Source organism: Ursus arctos, unplaced genomic scaffold (assembly GCF_023065955.2).
Source record: "Ursus arctos isolate Adak ecotype North America unplaced genomic scaffold, UrsArc2.0 scaffold_9, whole genome shotgun sequence".
In the NCBI taxonomy this organism is placed as follows: Eukaryota; Metazoa; Chordata; class Mammalia; order Carnivora; family Ursidae; genus Ursus; species Ursus arctos.
The window spans coordinates 77,212,945-77,234,962 of record NW_026623111.1 but is presented as its reverse complement, the minus strand read 5'-3'; the positions used below and the strand labels follow the sequence as shown (position 1 = coordinate 77,234,962).

Genomic DNA, 22,018 nt, shown 5'->3' with positions numbered 1-22,018 from the left:
TCATGAATAAATAAATTGTCAAGATAATAGCAACTTGGAAGATTACGTCTGCACAAAGATTTTTTGAACCTAAAAGCAAACAGTTTCTACCACGTATTTCGGTGAGGTTTTTTTTTTTTCCTGTGAAATTAAAAAAAATACTAAAGTTATAGGTATCATTGATGGAATAAAAGTCCATTTTAAAATAATATTTATAAATAAATTAACTTCTTGACCTCAAAATAGCTCATTTTTCTCAGTATTCATATTTGGTTTTGCTATACCATATAATAATTCTATTGTACAAATTTCAGATAGATTACAGCTACTATCCTTCTAAGTTTTGTTTTTTGTTTTTTTTTGATTAGAGGATAGAGAGGTTGAAGGGAATATAAATGAATAAGTTTCTTGCAGCTGTGGCTAATTATAGAGAATACCATTCACTATTGATGGAATTCTTTGGTTCGTGCTCCGTGGTTATCTGAAGATACTACATGCTGAAACTGATGAAGTTATTGTCTGGCTAGATAATACTATGCATTGTTAAAGATGACTAATTATGCAAACTGAGGAACGCAGTTCCATAATATCCAAAACTAAAGATGATATAAATGGCTTTTAAATGTCAGCTATTTGACTGTAATTTACTTTGAATTTTTAATAACAAATGAAAAAATGCCTTTACTGTAATTTTGTCTCTGCTTTCATTTCTGCTTTTAACCAACACTATAAGATTTAAATTACAATTTCAGAATTTGTACGTTGAAAATGATGCTAGAAATTGGGGAACCAAGGTGGCTTCCTAGAAATTAAAATCTTTCTAAGTATGTTTTGCAAACATTAGCTCTACAAGAAAATTGTGGAAAGGAATGGAAAGTCATGAGCAAACATATGTGGTGGAACATGAGCACATTGTATTGACCTTTTGTTACGTGTGAATTAGAATATTACAGGCTCTGTCATGATCTGCAGTAAAGAGAACTGTTTTAACTTTGTTCAATCCAAATTTCCTCAAATTTATTTGACCAAGGAACATTTTATGTGTGTGATAGCAAGTAAAATTCTGTGAAAACTTTAATTCTGCAGAAAAAACCTGGGGAATATTTCTCCAATACTTAGAAAAGCAAGAGTTTCAGTTCTTTACAAGTCTGATAAAAGATATAATACACATTGTCACCTTTGCTTGACTTTAGCCTATTCATTTCCTAAACATACCACTTTTTCATCGAAACACAATAAAACCCATGCTTGAAAATTAGTTATAGACAATCCCACATATAAAAGACATTTTGTTTAGACTTCTAAATGATTTATCAAGGAACACAAATATTTTAAAACGGTAAGTAGATGGGGCGCCTGGGTGGCTCAGTCGTTAAGCGTCTGCCTTCGGCTCAGGGCGTGATCCCAGTGTTCTGGGATCGAGCCCCACATCAGGCTCCTCTGCTGGGAGCCTGCTTCTTCCTCTCCCACTCCCCCTGCTTGTGTTCCCTCTCTCGCTGGCTGTCTCTGTCTCTGTCAAATGAATAAATAAAATCTTTAAAAAATAAATAAATAAAAGGGTAAGTAGTAAAACTAATATAGAACCGTGAGATAGATACATCACTAACATGTGAAGATATAAACACATACACATTGTATATGCCTAATATATTTATTTATACAATTTTACCTTTCAATGATATTTTATTGTAGAAACCCAAGGTATAGATTATTACGTATTTTTCATATAGATCTTTACTTCTGATGACTTGGTGACTTTTAAATACAAAGACTCAGATATTTCAGTCTGAAGCGTAGTTCCCTGCTTTTCAGAATTTTGTTTCTCCTCTGAAAAACACAGTTCTAGAAAGAGAAGCCACAGAGATGTGTGTATATGTGTATACACACTTGTGTATGTATAATGCATGCACATGATAGCAAAGTTATATAGAAAAACTTAGAGAAAAGCAAATAGACTTTTGACCCATTCTTTCCCTTTACCAGAGACAAACCTTTAGGGTTATAACCTCTTTCAAGTTAAAGAATTTACTTATACTGGGGCGCCTGGGTGGCACAGCAGTTAAGCGTCTGCCTTCGGCTCAGGGCGTGATCCTGGCGTTATGGGATCGAGCCCCACATCAGGCTCCTCTGCTATGAGCCTGCTTCTTCCTCTCCCACTCCCCCTGCTTGTGTTCCCTCTCTCGCTGGCTGTCTCCATCTCTGTCGAATAAATAAATAAAATCTTTAAAAAAAAAAAAAAAGAATTTACTTTTACTGATAGTCTTCTCAGTTTTTGTTTTTTAAGCACAAATAGAAAAATTTAGTTAAGATATTAATTCTTCAGCTCTTTATTAAAGTACTTTTTAAACACTACCATACACAAAAATGAAAACGCCTTAGAATGCACTGCTTCCAGAACTCTTCTTGTCTGTTCCCTGCTCATTTATCTTTTCAGTGTTCTGCCCATCACCCTCTACTTTTTAAATTACTCAATGGTGAAACAAGTGAAATGCAAGGATTAATTTTCTTTCTTTGGTTCCAATGCCATGATCTTCAGGCTTCTCAAACTAGAATATTCTTGTCATAAAAGTCATATGGATTCTCTCTTTTACATTCCATTAGTTGTTTAAATTTTTCCACATTTTGATTAGCTTCATATTTATACTGTAACTTTCTTATGTAGTTATCTGCAAGATGAAATTATCTTTTAAAAGATTGTGGTGAAATACACATAACAGGAAATTTACCATTGTAACTATTTTTAGGTTTACAGTTCAGTGTTGTTAAGTGCATTTACATTGTTGTGCAGTCATCACCACCAACCATCCACAGGACTCTTTTCATCTTGCAGAACTTAAAACTCCCTTCATTAAACAACAGCTTCCCCTCCAGCTCCCGGCAACCACCATTTTACTTTCTTTCTCTATGAATTTGACCACTGAGGTACCTCATCTAAGTGGAATCATACAAATTATTTTTCTTTTTTCTTGTGTTGGTTATTATTTTATCCAAAGTGGCAATCACACCGTTTTTTTTTTTTTAATCTATGGCCCTCTTTGTTTTAGCTCTGTTGATTTCTTTTTTGTGTGCCTTGGTTTTCTTATAAGACTGGTGTATATTAGTTCTGGACTTTAATTTTATTGAAATGGTGGCAGGACTTTATATTTCAAAACATTCTTCAATTTTCTTATACATTGTCTTATTTTGCTTCATTGTCTTCTAATATCCAGTTTTGCTGATCCAAATAAAGTAAGATGGCATTTTGAATTTTTTCTTCCTTTGTAGGGGGACTTGCCTTCTGTCTTCCTTTCTGTTGAAACATTTAGTTTTTTGTTTTGTTTTGTTTTTATCCCCAGTGTTTTCTGTTTTCTCTTTTTGGAAATTCTGGATTTGGACCAGATTTTTTTTTTTAATGTCTCTCTACCTTTCTATCATATTGTCTCTCTGTTTCTCTTTTTGCTCTATATTTTACAAAGTGCTTTTCCCCCTTTGCCTATTTTCTCATCTCATTAAGTTTTCTATACTAACAGTTATGTGCTCTTAGAATACATTCTTGTTCTCTGATTGTTTTTTGTTTTATAAATGCAATATTATTATAAATGTATTTTATATTATTTAATTTTTAAAGTTATTTTTTTCATAAAGAATTTCTTTCTCCTCTAGGGTCAGTTTTTAAATTTATTTTGGTCTTTGTCTTTCACGCTGCTAACTCCTGTCATATGCCAGGTGAACTTTGCTGTCTGTTCATACATTAAAAAAAAAAAAAAAAAAAAAGACTATCTATTTTGAGTGCTCTTTGGGTGCACCAATATAAGGAGTACTATTCTCTTCTCTCTTTTAATGACATTTCTGATTTGAAACTTGTCTTGTTTGTTGAAGGCAGTAATATGTTGAATAGTGGGCTTTGCTTTAGGATGAATAAATACAACAGCTTACTTAGCTCTCTCAAGAGTACCTCATCCTCACTTCCCTGTGCCCTTTTCTCTTAAATGCCAGCATGGGTTACGGTAGAGGGTGATGGGCAGAACACTACATCTTAAACTGCTTAGTCATCTAATAGCAAAGGTAAATAAAAAAAGCTAGAGATAAGAACAGTTTTGGTAGCAGTGCATTCCAAGGTGTTTCCATTCTTCTGTACTGTACCATTTAAAAAAAAATACTTTACGGGTGCCTGGGTGGCTCAGTCAGTTAAGCATCCACCTTCTGCTCAGGTCATGATCCTGGGTCCTGGGATTGAGCCCCACATCAAGCTCCCTTCTCGTTGGGGAGTCTGCTTCTCCCTCTTCCTCTGACCTTCCCCCTGCTTGTATTCTCTCTCTCAAATAAATAAATAAATAAATAAATAAATAAAATCTTTAAAGAAATAAAAAAATACAGAGCTATAGAAATAATACCTTAATTAAATTTACCTATTTGTGCTTAAAAAACAAAAACTCAGAAAACTATCAAAACAAGTAAGTTCTTTGACTTGATAAAGGTTATACTCTTAAAACCCACAGTAAACATTATTTTTAAAGGAAGGAAGACAAGGACACCCACTCTTACCATAATTTCTTAACAAAGTAGGTGGTTCATGCCAATACCTAAGGATAGAATACCTAAGAACATAGAAGAAATACAAGAATTGAAAGAGATATAATTATCTTAATTTCAGATTTTAACATCATATAGCAAAACAACTTTTGAAAATCCAGAAACTACTAAAACTATAAGAAATTTTAGCATACTTGCTAGATATAAGAATGACATACAAAATCTGTAACATTTCTCTATACTAGCAGTGATCATGTATTTAAAAAATAAAAAAAGTAAGTACAACTCCCAAAAGAAATAGAGTTTCTAGGAATTAACTAAGAAGACAAAAATTTTCTATAAAGAGAATTTAAAAATTCTAATAATGGACAGAGATAATGGTCTAAATAAATGAGGAACTAATTCTAGACTCTTGAATGGGATGATTTTATATAATGAAGATACCAGGTTTCCCTATTTTAATCTATTAATGTAATACTCCTTAACATTCCAGTTGGACTTTTTGAAGAAATTGATAAACACACTAAAGTTTAGGTAAAAACTAAACAAAACAAGAAACCCAAAGAGAAAATGGGCAAAGCATATGAAATTATTTTGTAGTCTGCATTGATTATTACTTATTTTATTTTTCTCTGTAGAAATTCAGCTTATTCCAGAAAGACTCATATTCCTTCATCTTAAAACTCATTTATTTTTATGTTACTACCATAAGAGTATAAAAATGAATGTTAATGTTTTTAAACCTCAGGGAATAACAATTATTGTAACAAAGCAAAAATAAAGTCCTCTAAAAAGTCTGGCAATTATATGACAAAAACATAGGACTCTGACTTCAATGATAAAGTTCTCTTAAAAAGACTCATTGGAGTTACAATTATCAAGTCATTTCTAAGGAAAGGATAAATGCATTTTACAAAACAAATTGGCATGGGAAATAATGTAGTATCAGGTTTCATCTAAGTGTAGAACTCACTATTTTCCCTCGAGGCTTAAACAAATATTACATGAATGAGGGCTCTTATAAAATGTTATGTTGTGAAATAGATTTCATTAATGGTTTCCAGTGATAATTTATTTCTCCCTTTATGCACAAGTCTCTTCTCATACTAATAATGGATAGCTTATTTGCATATAAATAGATTTCAGTATTTGCAGAAGCAAAGACCAAATATGTTTCTTTTTCTCCCTCTGGACATTGTTAAACAGATAAAAAGAAAAAAAAAAAAGAAGAAGAAGAAGAGGAGGGGAAGGGGATATTGCAATAATTAGCAATAAAGAATTATAAGAATTTTCTTGACCAAAAATTTTTGCAGGCAACTTTCTTTGGTGTTTTATTGGTATACTTCATTTCAAAGGTTTAGACTTCTATTAAAATAATAAAAAAAGAATCTGCAGTTTTCTCAGTGATGCTTTTTGGTATACCTATGGTGCAAATGAAAGCAACAAAGCAGCTTGATATTGGTTATTGAAATGTTTACTATGGCCCTCTGGGTATCTTCTTCTAATTAGTTTTTACTGTTTCTGATGAGGGAGTATGTTCCATTCTAGATAAGGTAAATGCCACTTCTGTGACAGTATTGCTTAATTAAATAAATCCTTTGTTTTTGAGACATCACAAGTTGCATGCTTGTGATTGAGAGATATTTTGTTCTTTCAGTTAAAAAATGTACAGTTGCTAATTTTTCAGTTATTATATGGTTAAAAGTACCAAGTCTTCAAAAAAAATTCATTATAGAACATATGTCCTTCCCAAATATAATAAGAAGGCTTTTTAAGCCTACTTTCATTACAACTCACAGTAGACATTAGTAAAGAAAGAACAATTAAATAAATGCTTTTTAAAAATATCCACTTCATATTTAGTTTCTTGACTTTCAGTATTTGAAATAGGATATGTTTTGTATCATGGTTCTTTAAGTAAGAGACATCATCTTATGGTACACTTAGTATTTTTAAGTAATTCCTTCAGGAAATTAAGATAACAGCTGCTTTCAGGTAGGTTCAATATCTATTAATAAGTGTGTCTTTCTGACCAGCAGAGGTCACTCAGTGTAAAGTGAATAATGAGTTTAGTTTTCAAAAAAGACAGCAAACATGACCACTCTATTTGAGCAATTTCATTTTACTTGATTTCCGTTACTTGCATAAATACTGTTTTCATCCCTTGTTATACACGCTTGCCTAGGTGAGCGAGGCAGTTCCTTGGGGTCCAAGACCTTTCCAAACCTGAAGCCAAAAACATTCTGAAAGAACTAATAAAGATGCTGTATTTAAATCTATGTCTTTTTGAATATAATACAGCTCTCTTCTACAAGTTAAAAAATAATAATAATAAGAGAAAACAAGTCCTTCAGAGAACGTGACACATTGTATTCCACCACAGAGAGGCAGCCTTCACCAAAAGATGGGACTTAAGGCTGTTAGGTTTCTTGGAAAACAACATTTAATTCTTGATTTTTAAAAAATTGTTTATAACAGGTTTCGAACGTTGCGGGATGTGGCATCCTTGACAGCTAGTGATGTGACAATATGGAGATTTGAAGACAATTTGATTTTTAGAATGGTGATATTTTTGTTTTCCTTAAATGTGTATGTACTTATGAATTTAAAAGTATAGGCGTAAAATCAAAATTACGTCCTTATGGTATACTAATGAACTAATAATCCAGGAACAGAATCCCTAAATTTATCATATAGACCTCAATTTAGTCCATCTTCTAGACCTTATTCACCTTTTAGAGAATTGTCATGTTCGGGTGAAAAAATAACATTCTCATTTAATTAAGATGATATTTGTTTGACAAATTTGATATTTTTGGAAAATGCTAGAGAGCTAGAGATTAAGAAGGCAGTGTGAAGTAGAAAAAGAGTTATTAAAATCATAGAGCCAGTCACAGCTTAGCTATTAACTCAGTTTCCTGTAAAATTTAAATGGTTTTATTTTCCTTTCTTTGAGGGAGGTTGCAAGGATTTCAAGTGGTTGAATGATGTGTCCTTACTCATTGTGTGGCTTTGAGGAACTTTTCTGAGTCATTTAATCCTCCATTTACACAGAGGAAAACAAAAACTTAACAAGTTTTAGAGAATTTATGAAGGTCACATGGCTAGTATACAGAAATCTTGAATTTAAATTTTGGTTAAGATTTATTCTGAGGTGGGCGCCTGGGTGGCGCAGTCGTTAAGCGTCTGCCTTCGGCTCAGGGCGTGATCCTGGCATTTCGGGATCGAGTCCCACATCGGGCTCCTCCTCTGGGAGCCTGCTTATTCCTCTCCCACTCCCCTGCTGTGTTCCCTCTCTCGCTGGCTGTCTCTCTCTGTCAAATAAATAAATAAAATCTTAAAAAAAAAAAAGATTTATTCTGGGGTTCCTGGGTGGCTCAGTAGGTTAAGCATCCAGCTCTTGGTTTTGGTTCAGGTCATGATCTCAGTGTCCTGGGATGGAGCCCCACATGGGGGTCTGTGCTGGGTGTGGAGCCTTGCTTAAGATTTTCTCTCTCCCAGAAAGGGGATCCCTCCTACATTGTTGGTGGGAATGCAAGTTGGTACAGCCACTCTGGAAAACCGTGTGGAGGTCCCTTAAAAAGTTAAAAATTGAGCTACCCTATGATCCAGCCATTGCACTACTGGGTGTTTACCCCAAAGATACAGACGTAGTGAAGAGAAGGGCCATATGCACCCCAATGTTCATAGCAGCAATGTCCACAATAGCTAAATCGTGGAAGGAGCCAAGATGCCCTGCAACAGATGACTGGATTAAGAAGTTGTGGTCCATATATACAATGGAATATTACTCAGCAATCAGAAAGAACGAGTTCTCAACATTTGCTACAACATGGACGGCACTGGAGGAGATAATGCTTAGTGAAATAAGTCAAGCAGAGAAAGACAACTATCATATGATTTCTCTCATCTATGGAACATAAGAACTAGAATGATCAGTAGGGGAAGAAAGGGATAAAGAAAGGGGGGGTAATCAGAAGGGGGAATGAAACATGAGAGACTATGGACTATGAGAAACAAACTGAGGGCTACAGAGGGGAGGGGGGTGGGGGAATGGGATAGACCGGTGATGGGTAGTAAGGAGGGCACATATTGCATGGTTCACTGGGTGTTATACACAACTAATGAATCATCGAGCCTTACATCGAAAACCGGGGATGTACTGTATGGTGACTAACATAATATAATAAAAAATCATTATTAAAAAAAAAATGTTGCAATAAACTTTTTTGTACACATATCTTCAAAAAAAAAAAAAAAAGATTTTCTCTCTCCCTTACCCTCTCCCACGGCCCCACCCCCGGTCACACACACTCTCTCTCTCTCAAATAAATAAATAAATAAATAAAATCTTTAATAAAAAAAATTGTTCTATGGGGTGCCTGGGTGGCTCAGTCAGTTAAGTGTCTGCCTTCAGCTCAGGTCATGATTCCAGGGTCCTGGGATCCAGTCCCACGTTGGACTCCATGCTCTGCAGGGAGTCTGCTCCCTCTGTTCCCTCTGACCCTCCCCCGACTCATTCTCTCAATCTCTCTCTCTCTCAAACAAATAAAATCTTTAAAAAATTATTTAATCTGGAAAATGATAGACTAAAATAAAATAGAGACGTGAATATACTTATACTTCACAGAATTTCATTTTCCATGATCATGAAGTTAGTTTTGCACATTTGGCCCAAAATTGAAATAGTGTGACAAGGCCATAACAGAATTCATAATGTGTTAAAAGATGTACATTAAAAAGTAAGTCTCTTTCCTGTCTTAACACTGCCAGTCTTCTACTAATCTCTCAGGCAACGATTATTTTAAATGTATTTACAGACATTTATGTGATATATCATCTAAATGTCATTTTCACATTGTAAATAGAAATAGGACCTTAAGGTATCCATTTTTTTTTTTTTTGCATAGACAATTACTGGGAAAGAAAATAAAATGAAAAGAAAATAATTAAAATGCTTAAGGTCACAGGAATAGATTCTAGTTGACTCAAAACAGACTCTTCCTTTGGTTTGGCTCAGTTCAGCTCAGTAGGCATTGATGGAAGCTCTACCATAAGCAGGCCCTGAGGCATAAGAGTTTCAGATGTATTCTGGAGAAATGATAGTCTCATCCATAATTTCAGAAGGTTTTTTCTCTGGATAACTAATTCTTGAGATTATTTGAGAAAAAAAATGATGTTTAGATATATTTGCTAAATGCTACATATTAAATTATAGTCTAGAGGTCTAAAGCAATGGGATTTGTTAAAATTTTGTGTTCTTGGTTCCACTTTCAGAGAATATGACATATTATTTTGACATGAATCCAAGGAATCTACCATCTGACACTAATCTGTGTGATTCTGATGGCTATAGTCCATGAACTACACTTTGGGAAGGATTAATTTAAAATATATGGTGCTGAATATGATCCTCTTTGTTTTTGAGTCTTGATATTTCAAGCCATAGAACAAGTTCAGCCAGAGGCCAGAGGAGAAACACGTCCAAAGCTATAGAAGGGCTGTGAATAGGCACTGTGGGTCATGGGTATTGAAGCTAGATGAGGAAACCATTTACTATTTGGAAATAAACACTGTTAATATAAACAAATCCCACTGTTATTTGTCTTGGTTAAAATTAACTCGTGATAGTTGATGAGAAGGCTTGCAAGGGAAGAATTCTGCTGAATTCTCCTAGTAGCCTGCCATTACTCCATGAAGTTATGGCAACAGAATTAGACAATATTTATATTACAGGATAACAGAGCAGAGTGAGCAGAGAACCTGTAAAGTAAGGGAAAAAAATCTTATCTGGATTTAAGGTATAAATTTAAGTTTACTGAAAAGGAGCAAGAAGCTTTCTAAGATATTCAATGGTTAACCTAATAGCTTTTGTTTAATCTCTGATGAATGTAAATAAAACATTTGCATATCAAAGCACAAAACCATTTTATCTCTTAATCTATAAAATATGTTTGTTTGAAGGTAAAGAAATTTATTCATTTAAATTGCAAATAAACATCTTAACCTTTGCTTGATTGGCTTGTCACTATATATATCATGTAGGCTCTTCTTCCAGAAAACTCTAAACTCTGTGAGTCTAGCCTTATTCTAGCAGAGCTATTCAGAGAAAAATTCAAATCCAAACACACTTAGGAGCCTAACAATTTTTAGTAAATTAAAGAAAATGGAAATAGTTACATTTTAAAGTGGTAAAAATTAGCCATTTGAACATTTTTGAAAAATCATTTATTATTTTATGTCTTTCTTAAAGAACTTAGCTTGCTTAATTTTAATCAAGTGTTCAAAACAAATTTGGTGTTTATAAAGAACCCTAATCACTTAATCTATGACCTTATGTGCTTTACAAAGATATAGCATTATCATGATTTTTACATATAATATTCAGAGATCAGTGCCAGTTTTAGAGGGAATACCTTACTAATTCAGCTTTAATTGAATGTTAAAATGATGGTGGGGATGTACGAGGACTTGGAATATATGCTGAGACTTACTCTACATTTTTGCTTAGATAATTTTCTTGGCATTCTATTTCCAAATGTTTAAATAGGAACAATGGGATGTAAAAACCAAAATTCAATTATGAAAGGAAAATTTGCTACTCTGTCAGACCAGTTATGAGGTATTTATTTTATTTACCTTGAAAACAACTTCATATTTCATTGATTATTTGATAACTTTGTTCATTCATCAATAAAAATCACTCAGGTGTTACATATTTATATACTACCTACTCAAAGTAGTAGTAGGTGAAAGATGATCATTCTTCCTTCCAGTTGGTTCCTAAATTCATACAGAAAGTGTATTATATTTCGATTTACAAGACTAATGAGTCATTCGCATTCGTATAATGTATTTATCAGAACAGGATCAATTCAAAGACTTCATTTGATAGGCTTATGGATGCACATTTTGGTAAGAATTTCATAAGAATGTATTTAAAAGTACATGGATAAACAGATGTTCCTGACTGAAGATATATTTTAGTCAAGCCAAATCTATCTGATTTTGTATTTCCATGTCATAACAGTAATGGCCCTATTCCTCACTCAATGCTAGGAACACACGTTTTAACAGGTGGATGATTTAGGTAGACTCCAATTGATGCAATTCTCTGTCTACTTAGGTTGGAGTGCATTATAATAGACCATGTCTTAGGGGCTGTGTTGGCAATAATTCTTAGATACTCTACAGTAAGTTTAAGATATCATTCTCAAGTATTTAAGATATTTCTTAAAACATGTAATCCCATTTCGTTTTTGAACAGAAACCTTAACAGGATGGTAAAACATGCGTGGAATTTTGGTTAAAAGTTTATGTGTTATTGAGACTCTTGTCTGTGTTTTCTCATCACCTGTAAGCTCAATTTAATAGACTATTGTTGTTTGGTCATAATCTGAAGTGCCATTTTCATTACCTTGCGTCTTAGAAGCAGGAGAAGAGCATTAAACCTAAATGTGGTTTTGACATTGATGATAATAGTTCCTTGTGTACTAATCTTTTGTCTTAGCTATTATTTCATTCGTAGAGCTGAAGAATAAAATCAGCATGAGGAAATGTGTTCCATAAAAACTCAACTCTCTAAATGACAGTTTAAAGCCATGTGGTCCATTTTAATGAACAATTTCCTTTTTAATTCCTAAAGATAGGCTCACACATGGGATATTTACTTTTCAGTAGTTTTCTTTCAGCTTCACATGAAAAAAGATGATTTGGTATTCATAAGCAAAATTGACTATGCAATTTATAAATTTAAACTTGTTATGAAGACAGCCATTTTTTAATCTGAGGTTTTGTAGCTTTATTTATAGAAGTAGTTATTTCTGAGTCCACTCTAATGTACCAAAATGATTTTTATTTTAAATTACTCATTGTTCCTGTTCTCTCCCATTTTTACCCTAGAGCATTGGTTGACATTTCATAGAGAGTAAGTTGGCATAGGGCTGGAAAATATGTAATTATAAGAATCACCTGCTCTTGAATTCCCATTATATAATAGTTGTGATTCAGGCAGACTTTTCATAGGTATTTGATTTGGAATGAGAAGTTTTCTTCTTCCATGACCTGTGATTAAAATGTGGCATTTTGATAAATAAATGGAAGCTAATTTCTGCATAATGTATCTGTGAATCACTACTGGTGAAGCAATGTAAATCTTTGATCTGTATTATAGAAATAGTAACATATGTAATTGGAAATATATTTTAAGATCAAGTACAATGAACTGGTTTTTTATATGCTCTGTAGCTTAAAGCAAACTAAGTGCTAAAATGCAGCAAGATGCATATTGAGAGTTTTGCTTTACTTAATGCTCCTCAAAGGAATTCCAATAAAAGGAAATCCACTAAAACTACATTTGAATATTTTCCTCTTTTAATGAGTTACAGTCATGAAGGTAAATATTTATCAGTTGCTGTAGCATGATAGTAAGGACAGAGAATAGATTGTTTCATTTCATAGTTGAAAATGAAATTTACTGATACAACAGTGTTTGGTTAATAGTCTTACCTGTTGCCTTAACCTTTATACATCTTTATGGTTAAAGTTACAATTTTTAATTAATTGACTGTGGAATCATGCACCCAGTTCCTGATGATAAGTTTGTGTTCTTTTCTGCATACTGTGGTAACTGATACATTTTCCCACATGCAGTTTAGTTTGTATGTATCTATTTGTAAAGATATTATGTATGTATATGTACATTGTTTCTCTGCACTATGAATAGAAATTATATTATTCCAAAGTCAAGCATGCAAGATGGTATTCGCTACAACACTTTGTCTTTTAGCAAATCAAAACACTAGTCCGTTCTGACTGCTGTAACAAAAATGCCATAGACTGGGTAGCTTAACCAGTATAAGTTTATTTCTCACAGTTACTGGAGTCTGGGAAATCAAAGTCAAGATGCCCAAAGTGACATTTGATTTAGTGAGGGCCTTCCTCCTGCTTGCAGATAGACATCTGTATACACAGCAGAGTCAGAGTGAGAATGAAAATAAATTCTCTCATGTCTCTTTTTCTAAGGGCAGTAATCCCATCATGAGGGGCTCCACTCTTGTGACCTAATTACTTTTTTTTTAAGGTTTTACTTATTTATTTGAGAGAGAAGCAGAGAGAGCAGAGAGGGGATGGGCAGCGGGGGGGCGGGGACGGGCGGGGAAGCAGGCTCCCCACTGAGCAGGGAGCCCGATGCAAGGCTTGATCCCAGGATCCTGGGATCATGACCTGAGCCAAAGGTGGCTGTCTTAATGGACTGAGCCACCCAGGTGCCCCCCTAATTACCTTCTGAAGGCCTCACCTCCAAATACCATCACATAGATGATTAGGGTTTTAAGATATGAATTTGGGGGGGCACAAACATTTAGTTCATAGCAGCTTCCCACAGAGCTTTATAATTTTGTATATCTATCCTATTAATTGAATTGACGTTAGAAGGATTGAACTAGAGCCAAATGTCATCTTTTATTGTAAATTTTGAAGTGTTCTATGTTAATGAAGCTAAAGCCTTAAAAATGTTTCATGTGAATTTATCAATTCTAGTATATTTTAGATTTGAAAACATCTGCAAGGATCTATTCTTCAAGGTGGTAATTTTTAATTGCATGTGTACTAGGGAGATGGAGGCATTACTTCTGTATTCTGCTGACATCTTTATATCTACTATTTCACTGTTTATGTCCATTGTCAATATTCTGTGCTCATGTTGTTGCTCCCTCTCCCCACACTGTCTCTTTAATGCCCTCTAATTTAGTTTCATTCATCATCACAGTTCCACTGGCTCCACAGTGACCTGTCTGTGAAGTCTCCTCTTGCAACATTTGATGTAGTAGGACCTGTAAGCACTCTTTGGAAATACAGGCTTGGCATGTGACAGATACTCAATAAGTATTGGTTAACATATGAATGGAGAAAAGGAAAAAAAAATAACCTCTCCCTATTTTCTCTCTATGATGTTGTACTAGCTATATTCTACTCACTAGTCTATTTCCTGAATAACTCCTTTCCTTTTCTCAAGGACAGCTTTCTCATGAGCTTCAATTATGTATTTATAGTTGTCTTCTGAACATTTCTGTTTGTATATGCTGCCATCTTTTCAGACATAACTGGTTCAAAACCAAACACACGATGTTCTTCTTTAATATCTCTTCTGTGTTTTCTTATTTTTGTCACAGGATTGCCTTTTTATTGGCCATTATTCTTTTTATCTTCTTCCAGTTTCTATACATATTAAATATTTATTGCATCTCTTAGAAAATATTGAGTTGTTCTTCCTTTCCCTTACCAATGTTAGTAAACTTCTTATTAGTGTCCGTAAAATAAACCATCAAGTCATCTCATCCTATAATGTACTGCCAAAGTTTATTTCATAAACTACCTCTTTCTTCATGACTGTCTTTTAGTCTAAAACATTCAGGAGCTACCCACTACCTGTGGAAGTAGATTCCAAAAGCTTTTTTATTTATTTACTTTTAAAGATTTATTAATTTATTTTAGAGAGAGAGCGTGCATATGCGTGCAAGAGTGGGGGGGGGGCAGAGGGAAAGGCTCTCAAGCAGATTACCACTACCTGCCCCTGCTGGACTCCATCCCAGGACCCATGAGATCATGACCTGAGCCAAAACCAAGAGTCGGATGCTTAACTGACTGAGCCACCCAGGTGCCAATCCAAAAGCTTTAAAAAAAAATTATTAGACAATTTTAGTTTTAAAAAACTGTATATAGGACCCAAACAAAGAAGAGTAAATCTAAAGCTGTTTTGAATGAAAATAATTCAGGCTCCTTCTACTTGGGCTTTACCTATACATTGTTCCCTGGGCACTTCTGTGGATTTCTGGGACACTTTAGAATACAATTTAAAACATATTGGCTTTAATACAAAATCCTTATTTAGTATTAAGCCCTATTCCATTCAACCAATTTGTTAATCACATCCAATCATTCCATGTGAATTCCATCTTTGTACCTTGGTTTCTATCATGTTTGGCACCCAGAATGCTGTTAAACTACTTTTTTGCTTCCTTAAGTCTTATGCATATTTCCAAATGCATTTCAAGCACTATATCTTTGCTAAATATATGAATGCCTTTTTAGGAAATAAAAGACTTGGATATATTTTTTCAGGATGTATATGTATCTTGGGGGGGTACTGTTTTCTTTTTTGGGAAAATACTTCTACATTACATTTAATTATTAGGTAGACAGATGACACTTTTTTGTGCTTATTATGTTTCAAAGCCCTAACGGGAATGATTTTAAGCATTCAAAAAGAATGGGTCCATGATTATTTGATGCTAAAATTATACATTAAGAGCACAAATCTAAGAATAATAATGTGACCCAAATCAATAATTTTAATATACTTTATTATCTTCTGCATTTGTTTCTTTTAGGGCCTGCAACATATGATCCTGTTTTAAGGAAATCTTGCTCCACACCCGTGTTTGTTAAAGCATCAAAGCGTTTTAAAGATTCCAAAGAGATTACTCCTGGTCCAGCAACATATGAGGTTTGTCAATAATATATCTCTTTTATCAGTAACAGAACAATAGAGTAATTTCCAGAAAGTACTGAAAATGTCTACATTAAAGTACTTTCCATATGTTTTATTCATATTTGACTAATCAAAATCTGGCAGTGGAAGGTCTTTTTTAAAAATATTTATTTATTTATTTATTTATTTATTTATTTATTTATTTATTTATATTTTTTGAGTGAGAGAGAGCATGAGCTGGTGGGGGAGGGGCAGAGAGAGAGAGAGAGACAGAGAGAATCTCAAGCAGGCTCCACACCCAGTGTGAGCCTGAAGTGGGGCTTGATCTCATGACCCTGATGTCATGACCTGGGCCGAAATCAAGAGTCTGGCACTTAACTGACTGAGCCACCCAGGTGCCCCAGAAAGGCATTTTTGAATACGTTCTGACATTTTTTTTAAAGATTGATTTATGGATTATTTATCAATTTATCTATAGATGTCCACTACAGCATTGATATATATATATATATTTTACATCCCTGCAACTTTAAAAACTTAGTTGTTTACATACTCAAATGGAAATTTTCAAGTATTTATTGCATCATGAATTTATTAGAGGGCTCAGAAGATAGAGTGTTGGTCCAGTAAAATCATGTATTGATCTTTTATCTTCTTTTAATAAGCATAGATGCTGTGGTTTAGATTCATAATAAATAAAGGACTCTTTTAAGCCCTGGGCCTTCTGATTATAAGGAGGTTTAAGTAAATTTGCAGGTTTTAAAAATTGTGTTCACAATTGGACTTTATTCCCCATATAGGATGAATAGGTTCCCCATTCCCACTCTACTAACTATTAAAAGTGAAATATTTTATAGTAACTTTTAACAAATAATTTAAGAATTAATACTCAGTGCAAACCACGGTGAATATTGTTTTTTTGGGTTAGTTAATGACAAGTTCATTTTTCTTGAATGTATGCTTTTCTACTTATTTAAAAATGTCGTAATCTAAATAATTCTTCAGCATTCTGTCAAAGCAAATTCATAACGTAACATCAGGGAAAAAAAAGAAAGACAAAATAAAATGAATGATGAAAGAGTTGTTATTTTACTTATTGGCTGTTGATTTCCCCAAAAGACCCCTGCTGATTCCTACTGCTTAAGCAATGCTGATTTTATTTACTTCAGAAAGGGAGAATCTGCTAGATAGTCTTAATAGTTTTTCAGAAGGTGCAAGTCAAAGGTCTTAAGATGTTTTAAGACCTGGGCTGTGTGATGTAAAACAGGTCTTACAAATGGGGAATTGGTTGGAATTGGGCGAAGTTTGTGACTTGTTTACTTTGGGTTATTGCACAGTGAGGGAGTGTCTTGAAGCAATTCTTGATCAGTAAGCTCTCAGTCTTAGTAAGTTAGGTGGTATAGCTGCTCATAGTCTGATCGTATTATCATACTAAATCATTAGCTGAACTCTTCTCTCCTACTTTTAAAAACTGATTTTAATGGTATTTACAAATAATAATGTCAATAAATCTAATGTTATCCTTTTATTTTGTGATACATTTATCATAGAAGACATATTTACTAGTCTTTCTAGTATTTAACAATGTTCTTTTTCTTTCATAAGATTTTATAAATTATATTTATACTTCCTCATAGTCATTTACTAGAGCGAATTATTTTCTCTGTCAAAGGGAAATATTTATGGGGTTGATAATGATGATCATTCAGATATTGCCTGAAATTTCAAACTTATGTAACCCATATATATACTGCACTGCAAGGTAACTTTGCTGTTGAGAACTGAGTGTATAATGTTTTTTGCCTTCCAACACCGTTTTCTTTAATATTTGAAAACTTTTTTGAACAGTTAATTTTCTTTAAAAATTTTCCTTCTTATAAGAAAAAGTTATTTTAAATCTGATAGGCCAATAAATTACTAGGCCTGTTTATTATAACTTGCTTTTGTTTTTTAATTTGTACTTTTTTTCCTCTATTGTCTTTAATAAGTTTAAGTTGGTAACTCTTGAGAACATATTTGCCTTAAATATTTTACCTTTTTTTTTTACTGAAAAAGATGATTCTAGAACTTTAGAACATTGTTTTAGGACTGCAATATTATGTTTATTTAAAAAGTGCTTAAATGTGTAGGACTTGTGCCATCATTGGTTATAGGTTTTCAGTGTCACAATGGATCCAACTTATCCAATGAGGGTGGTACTTACAATAATATCTATAACAATAGCTCTCTTAAGTTTCACAACCACATTTACAAAGTCTGTTTTTGTTTTTTTTTTTAACCTTGTGTGAATAAGCTTTTGAGTTTCCCAGGCAGAATTAGTGTTTCCCCCCATTTCTTTTTCCTTTTTTGGTGTGTATGTGTATGTGCGTGAAGGGTGCTCAGAGTTGTCATTGGAACATTATTCACAGTCCTTCAATTACAAGCTAATCTGTTTGTCTCTTTTGCTCCTTCTAGTTGTTGATAATTATTGGTTCACTATCGCTGATCCTTTTGAAGACATAATGAAAGCTGGGGGCTCTTTACTTGGGGAGAAAATTTTGCATGTATGCTTATAACAAAAACCTGTGTATACAATTTAGATGGTTTATTAACCTACAAAAGCTCACTGATAGCTTCAATCAAGAAATCCCAGTAGTAGATTCTGAACTCCATGAGAGCAAGATTTATTTACTTTTATATTATTAGGTCCTCAACCATGAAATCTGGCATAGAATAGCATATTAATAAATGCTTATAGTATAAATCAACAAAATGGTTAATGCTGGGATTTTCTTCCCAGGATTAAATCACTAATCTTTACCTATGAATAAAGATTTACTTACTTAGTTCTCAGTGAGAAGAATATGTATATGTCCTTTTAAAATAACAGATTCTATTGACTGATTCACATTCTCTTGTTGAGTAAGTCTTCTCACTAAATGCCAACTTTTTAAGGTTGACATGAAGCACTGCATTATTTTCTAGAATTTAAAATTGAGAATATTTTAAAAACTAGATAGAAGAAATTTCAATGAATTTAACTTTAAAAATCCTCATTTAAATATACAGAAAAATTTAAATACACCTCTCTTTAAAAAAGCAAATTGTACTGAGATTAATTGAAATTTAATAATACAAGTATATTTTGAATATAATTTTTCTACTTTTTGAGATGTAATTGACATTTGTATGTATTGTAAATTATTGCCACAATGAGGTGTAATAAATGATGCCATCACCTTGCATAGTTACCATTTTTTTAGGTGTGTGATGATAACAGTTACTACCTACTCTTGAAGATTAGGACCTATTACCTTGAAGTAATAATATAGTATTGTTAACTATGGTCACCATGCAGTATATAAAATCTCCAGAATTTATTCATTTTCTAATAGGTTTATACCTTTTACCCAATTTCTTTCTATTTCTTCTATTTCGTAGTCCCTGGCAACCACGATTTTACTATTATCTAAATCAGTTCAGCTGTTACATACAAGTGAGAACATACAGTATTTATCTTTCTCTGTCTAACCTATTTCACTTAGTATAATGCCTTCAAGATCCATCCATGTTGTCACAAATGGCAGGATTTCCTTTTTTTTTTTTTAGTGGTAGAATAATACTCCATTGTTATGCATACACACCACAACTTCTTTATCCATTCATCCATTGATGTATACTTGTTGTCCTGTATCTTTAGTACTGTGAATAATGCTACAGTGATAGGGGAGTGCAGATGTCTCTTCAAGATAATAATTCATTTCCTTCAGATATATACCCAGAAAGTGGAATTGCTGGATATGGCAGTTCTATTTTTAATTTTTGAGGAATTTCCATACAGTTTTCCATAGTGGCTGTACCAATTTATACCCCCACAACAGTGCGCAATAGTTCCCTTTATCTACATCCTTACCAACATTTGTTATGTCTTGTCTTTTTGATGTTAACCATTCTAACAGATGCAAGGTGATACCTCATTGCGATTTTTGATTTGCATTTCCCTGATGATGAGTGATGATGAGTATTTTTGTATTATCTCCTTATCAGCTAGATGGTTTGCATGTATTTTCTCCCAGTCCATGGGTTGCCTTTTCATTTTTTTATTGTTTATTTTACTGTACAGAAACTCTTCAGTTTGATGTAGTCCTGCTTGTTTATTTTAGTTACACTTGGTATCATATCTGAAAGAATCATTGCAAAGACTAATGTCAAGGAGCTTCTTCCCTATGTTTTAGGAGTTTCGTGGTTTTAGGTGTTAGATTTAAGTCTTTAATTCAATTTTTTTGTGAGTAGTATAAGTTAAGGCTGCAATTTCATTCTTTTGCAGGTAGCTATCCAGTTTCCTAAAACCATTTATTAGAAGAGACTATCCTTTACCCATTGTGTATTCTTGGTGTCCTTACCAAGGATTAGTTGATCATGCATGCAAAAGTTAATTTCTGGGCTCTCAATTCTGTTGTCTTTGTGTATATGTCTGTTTTTAGGCTAGTACTATCCTGTTTTGATTACTATAGCTTTGTAAGATATTTTGAAATTAGGAAGTGTGATGCCTCTAGCTTTGCTGTTCTTTCTCAGGATTATTTTGGCTGCTTGGGGATCTTCTGTAGTTCCATACAAATTTTAGGACTGTTTTTCTATTTTTGTGAAAAATGCCTTTGGTATTTTGAGAGGGATTGCATTGAATCATAGATCAATTTAGGTAGTATGCACATTTTAACACTATTAATTTTTCCAGTTCATGAACATGGGATATCTTGCTATTTATTTGTGTCTTCTTCAAGTTTTTTCATCATTGTTGTATAATTTTCAGTGTACAAATCTTTAACTTCCTTGGTTACATTATCCCTAAGTATTTTATTATTTTTGATGCTATTATAAATAAGATCATTTTAAAAATATTTTTGGATAGTTTGTTGTTAGTGTATAGAAATATAACTGATTTTTGTATATTCATTTTGTACTCTGTAACTTCACTGAATTTATTTATTATTTCTAACAATTTATTTGTGGCATCTTTAGGATTTTCTATATATAAGATTATGTCATCTGAAACAGATAATTTCACTTCTTTCTTTCTAATCTGCTGAAAAATCCATTGACAGTTTTGTGAGGGTTCACTTGTATGTGTGACAAGTCTCTTTTCTCTTACTGCTTTCAAATTTCTGTCTTTGTGTTTGACTTCTGACAAGTTGATTATAGTATATCTTGCAGATGTTTTGAATCCATTTTTCAGGGGGATCTTTTGGGCTTCCTTAATCTGATTTCCATTTCCTTCCCCAGATCTGGGACATTTTTAGCCACTCTTTCTTTGAAAAAAATGGTCTGGTCCTTTCCCTATGTCTTCTCCTTGTGGAACTTCTGTAATGCCATAGTGATTCATTTGCAGATGTTGCATGAGGCCCTTAAGCTTTCTTCATTATTTTTCCTTTTTCTTTTTGCTCTTCGGACTGAATAATTGCCAATGACCTGTCTTTGAGTTTGTATTCCTATCTTCTACTTGATCTAGTAGATACTGAAAACCTCTAACACATTTTTCAGTTCAATTGTACCTTCAATTGCATAATTTCTGTTTGATACTTTTTAATATTTTCTCTTTATTGAGATTCTCACTTGGTTCATGCATTGTTCTGACCTTGATGAGCATCTTTATGTTGGTTATTTTGAATAGTGTGACAGGTAAAGCACATGTCTCCATTTCATTAGGGTCTGTTTCTGGAGATTTATCCTGTTGCTTTACTTGGAACATGTTTCTCTGTTTTTTCATTTTCCTTGATTCTCTGTTTTGGTGCCTGTGCATTAAATAAAACAGCCATCTCTCCTAGTCTTCATGACTGGCCTCATACAGGAGAAGACCCTTACCAATAAGAGCAACCGGAGATTCTGAAGACCTCTCAGCCTTTGTGCTAGCTCAACCTGCTTCCTTTCTTCTTAGCCTGCAAACATATAGAGTATGCTGGATCCCATCAGTGCATAGAGATAAATGAGACAGATGCAAGGTCCTCAGGCAGCTCCCAGAGAAGTCGAATCATTAGATGTTCTGTCTAACTCTTTCCTTCC

The 22,018-nt window shown here is 33.4% G+C and overlaps 1 protein-coding gene across 1 annotated transcript in view; it reads left to right on the top strand.

The window, feature by feature from the left end:
- Nucleotides 1-17,354, top strand: part of STPG2 (sperm tail PG-rich repeat containing 2) — a 295,285-nt gene extending 277,931 nt beyond the window's left edge. The window contains exons 10-11 of the mRNA XM_048211740.1: nucleotides 15,882-15,997; nucleotides 17,250-17,354. Coding sequence (XP_048067697.1) covers nucleotides 15,882-15,997; nucleotides 17,250-17,354 — 221 coding nt within the window. The remainder of the gene's footprint in view (nucleotides 1-15,881; nucleotides 15,998-17,249) is intronic.
- Nucleotides 17,355-22,018: the final 4,664 nt, after the last annotated feature.